This window comes from Merops nubicus, unplaced genomic scaffold, assembly GCF_000691845.1.
Source record: "Merops nubicus isolate BGI_N331 unplaced genomic scaffold, ASM69184v1 scaffold28482, whole genome shotgun sequence".
Classification (NCBI taxonomy): Eukaryota; Metazoa; Chordata; class Aves; order Coraciiformes; family Meropidae; genus Merops; species Merops nubicus.
This window is the reverse complement of record NW_008596044.1, coordinates 19,758-29,745: the sequence shown is the minus strand read 5'-3', so window position 1 is coordinate 29,745 and position 9,988 is coordinate 19,758. Positions and strand designations below refer to the sequence as shown.

The 9,988-nt window shown below is 36.4% G+C and overlaps 1 protein-coding gene across 1 annotated transcript; it reads right to left on the bottom strand.

Annotated features, from left to right (window-relative positions):
* Nucleotides 1-708: 708 nt before the first annotated feature.
* Nucleotides 709-9,585, bottom strand: SLC7A2 (solute carrier family 7 (cationic amino acid transporter, y+ system), member 2; the record flags this gene model as incomplete). The annotated part of the gene is made up of 6 exons (XM_008936271.1): nt 9,202-9,585; nt 7,825-7,980; nt 5,568-5,733; nt 4,853-4,989; nt 4,008-4,230; nt 709-845 (listed from the first exon to the last, which is right to left on the bottom strand). Coding segments are annotated over exons 1-6 (1,195 nt in total), but the record flags the coding sequence as incomplete, so codon positions are not given.
* Between the last annotated feature and the right edge of the window lie 403 nt (nt 9,586-9,988).

Below are 9,988 nucleotides of genomic sequence, written 5' to 3'. Positions count from 1 at the left end.
AAATTTGGGCACAGCTACATGTGCCTCTGCAAGAAGTATGGTCAAAAGTGAAACAGCTGATTGTTAAGAATTTCTCTTTGTGAAACTTTAAGAGTTGGCAACAGCTCCCAAAATGATGCTTTGCTAAAATATATGTGGGCATGTGTGTGCATACATACGTGTGCATACACACGTAACCCCCCAACACACACACACCCACACACACACACCCTCAGCCACAACTGGGTAAGCATATACAAAACCAGAATCACTTCCTTTAGAGGAAAATTGAAAAATATTTGTATTTTACATTACAGTTGATCCTGCTGCAAATGTAGAATTTTTTCCTTCGGTCTCGTAATAAAAAGCGTGACAATTATTTTCCCCCACAATAGATGCGATAAATATATAGGTGTACATCAGACAAAGACACCCTGTAAGCAGAGCATGAGCCTAAGGGACTCAGATTAAGTGACAAGCTTATTCACCTTACAACAGGCCAATATTTTAAAAAAAAAAAAAATTTTGAATTCTGTGACATTAAGGACATCACCACCACCATGATTGGCATCATCTGGAGTTCTTACACCCTTTGATTGCTCAGTAATTTTATTCCCATCACATGCAAGGGAAGTTAACAAGCAGCCCTTTTCAAAAATATAAAGTACCATGCACGTGCATAGAGTGTTTACATCTCAGTTTGAAGTAACACGGGCTTTGAGAGCTTACCAGAGATGACCCCTGCTGTCAAGGTGGCAGAAACTGGTGCCTGCCTCTTACTCACTTTGGCAAGAAAACTAAAGAGTAAACCATCGCGTGCCATGGCAAACAGAATTCGGGGCAAAGGGAACATAGAGCCGAGAAGACTAGAACAGAAAAATGTATAGTTCAAATACAGGTTATTAAAAGCACAATGCTTTACTGGTAAACCCAACTACATAAAAAGAAAAGCTTGGAAGAGTTAATGGGTTTAGGTATAGTTTGGTTTAGGCTCTGTGTTGCTGCTCTTGGTTTTTTGTTTGGTTGACTGATGTTCTTGGTTTTGGATTGTTGTTTATTTTGAACCTAGGCTTTGAAAGCACTTGAGATTATCCAACAAATACAAAATCTGTGGTAGAGGATAGTTTTGCTGCTAGCTTACTTTACCTGGATTTTATCACTTCAGTCCAAAGCGATTCAAAGCTGCACAACAGTGGTTTATTTCCATATATGCAACGTGTTTAGCAGTGCAACTTTCTTTACAAGAACCAACTCTTAGTCTCACCTGCTACTGCACCAGACGATAGAGTAGCAACTAGTGGGGTCTTCGTTTTGGAATTGATTTGAGCTAGACATTTGAAAAGCAACCCATCCTTCGCCATAGCATAGATTACACGTGGCATTGGGAAAATGGATCCAAGAAGACTGAGTAAAAAGCAAACACATGCAACATAGCAAACACAGTTCATGCAGAGTTATATCATGGACAAGATAAACAATGTTAATTAATGGCATGTATAGAAACAAAATTTATGATAAGACAAAACCAGAAAGCCCCATAGCCCAAGACACTACAGATCAGACATTTCTTTTTCTCTATGAAGTTGATAGCTTTTTAAAAATATTATCATTAGTAGCAGTTTAGGTCATGGAATTGCTTCATCAAAGAGAATTCAGATCAGCAAAATAACTCTTGCCATCACTGTAGTTCTTGGGTATTAGTGGACCAGGAACATGGTCCAGGTCACACTAACTATGCAATTAAGCTTTAGTATTCCTGGAGAAAGCCTGTCAGTCAGCAGCAGCAAATCCATAAGCATTAGCAGCATCTCTTACACTCTGCATTTCCAGGTGAGGCTGCTGATTAACAGTAGTCCAAAGTAAGCACCATACAGTTATACTTGGGCACATTATTTTTTTATTTTTGAATTAAAGCACCTCTAGCCAAGCTTCATTAAAATTGTGTTCGGTTTTTTTTTTATTTTATTTTTTTCATTTTTTTTTTAGATGTAAAGCTAATTAATTTAGATTTGTTATTAGCAGAACACAGAAAGCTTTTAAACTGTTGATAACTCAAAGTTCTTTTAAAACAGACTTCTTAAATTAGGTCATTTCTTTTCCTTTAAGCGAAATAATTGTAATTAAGAAAACCAAAAACCACTGAAAGGCCAAAAGGCAAAGTCATAGCCAGTATAAGCTCTGCAGCAAGCACACTGTTTTTTAACCAGATGAATGGTTGCATTTCTTTCTTTAGGGAATGAACTATATCACTTACAGAAGGCACAGCTTTTACATACCACAGATGCTAAGTACCTCCAGTAATGCTTGTAAGACACAAGTGTTAAGGTTAGACACACACGAGAGAAGCTTCATTGCACATGAACTGATTTTGATGTATGAATGTCCCTTCTAAAAAAGAATATTTCCTGAATCAGAGTGACAATTGACTTTTCAAATAAGGATGCTGTTAAAATCCATTGCCAAATTTTTCGCTGTTGTGGCTTTGTAAAATTTATTTATCCTACCTGTCTTTAGGTATACTGACATAAATAGCAAAAATATTAGCAAACGTCTTTACCCTGAGGAAACAAGTTCACGACATAACATAATAAGTGATAACTATATGAACCAAAAGCAATGAACTTTTCTTCTTAATTTTACCTCTAAACTGAGAAATATGAAAAACAATTTCCTTTGTTTTGGTCTGCACTGACATCAGTCAACGGACTGAAAGATTAACCTCTCCATATGAATAAGTATAATTCTTCAGAATACACTGGGAAAAGAGACTAGCAGTTCAAATTTCTGAAAAAGCATTTTACCACATCAGTTCAATTTTTTTTTCCCAGTATTAACTCCTTTAATCTAATTTCTGCTTATGTGTAACTTAGTAAAATTATATTAATATAAAAGAAATAAAAGTATTTTTCAATATAGATGAAAAATTCAGTAAAACCCTCCAAATTGAGGGGACCACGACAACTAGATAGAAAATAACTGTAATCCCAGAATGAGTTGTGTAACTACAGCATTCTTCACTCAGCCCTTCAATTCTTTTAATGTCATTCTGGAACTATTCCCTTTTTCCATCCCCTCCTACATAAAAATACTCCTTTCTTTTACACAATTGTCTACAGTGAGCATGCTTATTTTTATAAGACTTTAAGACTATAAGCAACTTTATGTTGCTTACAGGGTTATCTCAGAGTGCTGTTAGCATCAGCGCTTCTACAGGCATATTGGTTGCCTTTGTGGCAAGGCAGCCAGTGTTCTTACCACTGAATCTCACAAAAATGACACTTTATCTACATAAGCCCAGACAGAAGATTTGGATCAGCATTTTTCTATCCCTAAATTCAAGTATCGAGCAATTTTCTGTTCCATGAAAGTGTTTGCACCACATTACAGTTGGGGTGCCATATATATGAATACATATTATCTCTCATGCCTTCCCTGATCTTTTTAATGAAAACAACAGTTAAAAGTTAAAACCACAATTTCACAAAGGGGAATAAATTACAGTATTTTCACAGCTATAATCTTCATCTGAAATACCCACACAGAAACCACAGGAGGGGATGATGTCAGAAGACAGACTGGCTACTGGAGGAAAACAGAGACAGGCAACAAAGATGAGGAGTGGAGCTAGTTAATCATCTCTTCAATTTTGCCTGCAAATACACAGAGCCCATAAAGCTTCTGAGTCATTGGAAGTGGACAACAAGAAAGGACAAAATGGGTGAGGTTTATTTTATCACTTAATAAAGATAACTTGTAGGTCATATGTTTGAAAACACATATTTTGATTAAAAAAACTCCAGGGTAATAAGCCAAAGAAGTAGAGTTCAATAACAGTAGTTTAAAAAAGCAACTTAAATTGATGCACCTACTGTGATCAAGTCCTGCTTAAGTCTAAAACTTGCTTATAATACTTATTGCTAATCCTTTGCATGAACTGAGCCTTCAAAATGAACGCACGAACATATATTTAAATTTCATATATTATCCACCAGCTTTTCCCAATAAAATTAGTATTTCAATGTCTTTACCTTGTAGATAAAGCACAAAGGGATCCCACTGCTACAACATATTTTGCAGGACCCCATCCAACATATGCAAATGCTACTGGCAGAGGACTTTTCTCATCTAGCAGATAGTATGGCATCATAAGTGTCAGTGCAGCTGAAACCCCAAAATAGGCCATGAAGCAGACAAGCAGAGATGCCACAATTCCTATGGGCATGGCTTTCTGAGGATTCTTGACTTCTTCTCCTGAAAAAAAGGAAAAAAGATGCCAGACAAAGAATTCTTACTTATTTCCACCCCCAGCTTTAGATAACATCAAAGACAAATTGTTTGTCAGTCTAAGCCATGGGAATCTTATTTGTAATAGAAGTTTTAAAAATCTGTATAAAATAAGCTCAGTGACACAGACCCAAACTTAGTAGTTTGTTGCCAGAAACAGAAGGATGTAAAATACATTCTATGTTTAGACTACTGGAAGCCTATCATTTCCAGTGATTCATCTACAGTTTATAAGTTCAGTGTACTCATTCTCCATCAGCAACATACAAGCCAGCTGTTAGGAGAGATAACTCATCTCAGAGAACTGTAAAAGTGAGCAAGTGATTAACATGATTTAGCAGAAGAAAATTGTAAGCACTTCCCAGACTTAGAAAGCCACAATAAATTTATTTATAACAGCAATAAAATAAGTAAAACCTCCTCCTTCCTCCCAGAACAACAGCCACATTCAGGAATTAATTCAGATTCATTCTATATGGACCAAATGAGGTTTAGGAGAAAGCAATGGCATAACAGTAGACAGATTTTCACCTTGTGTGTGTTTTGGGGTTTTTTTACATCTATAAATGCACACATATAAATACTATACCAGTTGTTGCAATGCAGTCAAATCCAACAAAAGCATAAAAACAGGTTGCAGCACCAGCCAATGTGCCTGTGAAACCATATGGCATAAAGCCACCGCTCCCATATATACTTGTCACATTCTCATAGGATGAGAAGTTCCTATTAAAAACACAAATACAGCAGAAAAATAACTTTCTTTTAATTATTTTTGGTAGGACAAAGAGATGCATCATGCTCCCCTACCACTCTGGGGAAAAAAAAAAGTTTAAAAATATTTTTTCAAAAATGGGACTTTACAAAACTGCATGAGAGGAAATCTTTACATCAAAGCTTGTAAGAAAGACAAAAATAACAGTAAATGGAAGAATACCCAAATCAAGTAACTATCATCTTGCTTTGCAGTTTGTAGCAAAACATGTTGTAAAAAGCACTAATGGTGTAGGCAACTCTTGCTGTCAGGCTCATATAGTGCATGGCTTTCAGGCCAGTAAGAGAGTAACCTCTCAGATTACTATGGAAAACAGTATTGAACTAAGATTTTTTATTATTTTTTTTTTTTAAAAAAGGACTTACAAACAAGAAAATAAAAACTATATTTAAGGGAATAAAAAGTTCATCACTCCCCACAACAGAACTATTCATTGATTTACTACTTGCAATACCACTAAAGCAATTATGACAGAAAATTGCTTGGAATATGAGAAAATAAATTGATTAAGAAAACAATAATAAGTTACTCTGTTACTGCAGTAAGGTTTATGAGATATTCTTCACTTATTTTCCAGTTGTCAGCATCCCCTTTCACAAAGCCAGAAATCATAACGAAGAGTAGGACCAAGATGTTAATCGCAGTGAAAATCTTATTCACCCATGCAGATTCTTTTACTCCAAAAGATAAAAGACCTATAAAATAAAAATATTTTATAGATGTGAATGGTCTCTTAAACTAAAAAAATAGCATTTTAAAGAAGGCATACATATAACTACTGTGAATAATACTGAAAAAAACAGCACTGGATTTTATAGTTTAAAAAAGATGTAGCACAAATTTACTAGACTTTTTGACAGCATGACAATAGGGAAATGTATTTGAAACCATAAAACAAAAAGCTTTTTTAATTGTATTCTTTAAGTATTTAAGTATATTTTGAGCAATTCTTACTTACTGCTTTTCTGAAATTTCAACTCATATCTCTATTTTATGTCATAGAACAAAAATAGGTACAAGAATTCTATGGTCAATGAAAACAGATTGGTAGAACATCCTCCTTACAGAATAATTACTTCCTAGATTAATAGTGTAAACTGTTCACTCTGAGTTTTTCAGAGCATAACCATCACAGAGTAAATTTCCTAGCTCATTAATCAAGCCTTTAAAAGAAATGCACACCTCCTGTTTGTAAACACTGATTCACAGAGATTCTAGAAAACAGTCTGACACAAATTACACATGCTGCAGAGCAGTGCATTTGAACAATCTGTAAGTTATTCCATTAGGAACCACCAGATTTGTAAAAATTGTAAGCGTACTAACAGTTTAATAGAAGAGCAGGCAGTGAACAGATCAGGAAAACTTAAATACAAAGGGAAAGCCTCCGCAGGTCCTTTGCACTCTAAGCATTTCCACTAAGATCACATACATGCTTTCACTCATTATTTAGAGATTAGGTCTGAAAATTTTAAGCCTCGCAATGTCGAAAATATTTCTGACTCTGTTAATGAGACGTTTACTATCTTATCAAATTTTCTTCACGAACGGCATTTTTGTTGAAGAAAGGTGTATGCTTTCTTTAGGTCTGTTTCTCCCAATAAGGCAGTGTCTCAATCATCCTGATGCAGTATGAAACAGTTTGCATATTTTTTTGAAATCCCTTCTGTAGGAAAAAAATTCCCCATTTCTGTGTACTTTCTCCTTGTGCTAAGGACACAGTAATTTCAGTAAAACATCATCTGCTACTCCTATGATTCAGCTTTGCACAGCTCAGAATCCAATTACTATACTATGCTCAGTCCACACAGCCCTGGGCCACCCCACTGCTCCTCTTCTCAGCACTGGTGAATTCTACCCAGTTCACTCACTGGTGCTGTGGCTGCCGACCACAGAGACCTGGAGAAGTCATTTGCAGCACAAGTGTCAGAGAAGTGAAGAAGGAATGATGATGGTGATGAAAAGACAGGACACACAAGAAAACTCAGGAGCAGTGGCAAAGCTCCTCTTCTACCAAGAATCTCTGCTTCCTATGCTAGGAGGCAGCAACGGAGGAAACATAAAAGGTGGAAGCATCTATACTAGTATTTTGTAGCTTGGTTTGTGGAGTATCAGTGCTCTGCTTTTCAAAATGTTATGGTTTTCCTCCTTATTCTGGATGAGGTGGAACTGAATGGTCTGTTCCAGCTATATACCAAATTTATTCCCATCCGTCCTGAAGACATAAGGGCCTAAACTGGTTCTGTAGGCAACTTTAAGCCACAAACATGGCAGGATGCTGGACTAAAACTTGTCTAGTAAACTCCCCAATCTTCCTAAGTGTGGGAACTTATCTATTTCTGTATGGAGACCTAATAAAAGCTTCAGATACACTGGTCACTCATTCTAGCATTGGGAGTTGAACAGAAATGTTTTCTTAAGCACTGAATCCAAAAAAGCCACTCAGAATAAGAGAATAGGAGGTTATACCCATGTAACATAGCTTCACCTTCCAGAGCAAAAAAGCTCCTGCTTTTGTTTGATCGAAAGATACATTGAACATGACAGATATTTGAGATATGGGCAAGATCTCTACTGAATACCGAAATGCTTTTCATACTGGCCGAAAATAAACTCTACACTTTAGGATACACTTACTGCTTCCTCCACTCCTGGTGGGAGTAAGAATGTTTTCCTGTGGAAGCAGCTGTTAAGTTTGTAAAACACAAGCTACAATTTAGCATTTTTGTCTGTAAGAAACACTCTGACATCACAACCACCATAAACGAAGGGATATATTGTCTTACCTGATAACAGTAATATAAGGAATACAGCAAAGAAGTCAGGATACTCTGCTAGCCCAGAGTAATTCATTTTTAAGTAGGTGCTGAAGAAATGACCAATCTGTTTTCCAAGAAGTTCATCAAAGGTGCCACTCCAGGCTCTTGCTACACTTGATGTACCTTCATAAAATGCATACGTGTTTAGGGTTTTGCATACATACAATGGGATACAGTAAGTTCTACTGAAAAAGAAATAAAACTAAGCATGTTACTACTTGCATTTAAAAAAGCAGAGCATGTTAAAAGTGTGACTTTGATATGCTGAGGAATTTTAATGGAGAAAAATTCTAAAACATAAATGGTAACATATTGTTCTACAACTAAAATATAGACATTTGTACCTGATTTATTTCCAAAATATTGCAAAAATTACTTCTCTGTCATTTACATCTGAGGTAATTCTGGAACACCCATATTTCTAAAAGTTAGTGTGGCATATGTTAAACAATATAAAGCAATGTAAGAAAGCAGTTTAAGAAAGAACATGAAGGAAAGTTTATCCACCTGGAAGTAAAGAAAAAAATGACTAGCAAGATGTATATTGGTAGTGTTAGTCTCTCCTCTGGTAATGAGTGCACATGGCCATGGCTAAATACAACCTGACTTCTACAGCTCTCCTGTCATGAAATATAGTTCAATACATACTTGGGCATATTGACTCTGTAGTGATTTGGGCAACAGTTCTGTAGTTAGGTACACATAAACAGCTAGATGTGCTTATACTCAATATAACGGATGCTTGGAACACATACGTCTGGAAGAAAACGTTTTTGAATCAAAAAATGTCATCTCTGCTAATGCACTACCTGAAATAGTTATTTGAATATCTGCCATATGAGCATTCATTTTATTCAGACCTGACCAACTCTGTATTTTATGGGATTACTTGATAGGTCACTAATTACCATGAGGCTACAGTAACAAGTTAGTACTTAAAAATCACAACTTTCTTGCTTTCTTGAAGTCAGATACTATAGTGATGAGGTCCCTGTAAATGTCCTTGCTGTGTATATTCAGAAAAAAAAAAAAAAAGCTTCTTGATTTTACTGAAATTATTCTTGCTGACCAAAGACAGCAGTGAAATCCTGTTTATTCTTGTGCATCATCACTGAACTGTCTGACACTATTTTCATACAATGCATGCAGTTCCTACTGCTGAATACAAGGCATCTTGCAAAAACTGTATTTGCTGCACAGGAAGAAATAACCTAATCAAATTGCTTTGGTTATTTCATCTCAGCAGGAGTAACAAAGCAATATAGAGACAGGAAAGAAAGAGACTCAGATCTGTACCTTATCTGGTGTCTCAGAACCCCTTGAGACCCGTGTTCTTAAGCTTACCTATAACATAGGATAAAATGAGATTCCAACCAGTGATAAAAGCCCACAGTTCGCCAACAGTCACGTAAGTGTACAGATAGGCAGAGCCAGTCTTGGGCACGCGAGCACCAAACTCAGCGTAGCAGAGCCCTGCCATCACAGACGCCAGCGCCGCGATCAGGAAGGAAACCACGATGCTAGGTCCGGAATCGGATTTGGCTACTTCTCCAGCAAGGACATAAACACCAGCACCAAGGGTGCTTCCTACCCCCAGGGCAATAAGGTCCACTGTCGATAAGCATCGGCACAACTTGGAGTCCTCAAGACTTTCGCCACTGACATTCTTCTTCCGCAGCAGGCACCGAGCAAAGGACAAAGCTGGTCCACAGGGCAACATGGTGGTTGTGGAGCTCTGAAATAAATCATTACAGGACATAAAAGGTAGCACAGACACCAATGAAAAACAATGAAAAAGTGTATTTGCATAAAGAACTTTAATCACACCTACTAAGTAATATATTTACACTCTTCTGTGACATCAAATAAGCTGACATGCTTTTTCCCCAGGAAACAGATAAGGGATTCAATATTCCTAGTTTTTTATTTAGCACTTATTTCCCCAGGGAGAGATAATGGCTATCTTTAGATTTACGACACTGCTGTAGAAAATAAGAAAGTATTTCTATCTATCTGCTTATGACCACTTCCTAATAATTTCTAAAACAGAACTAGAACTGTCTGTTATTTCATATATCATAATGACTTTTAAGATAAGGATCAACACCAACATAAATAAGGATTTTTAAAA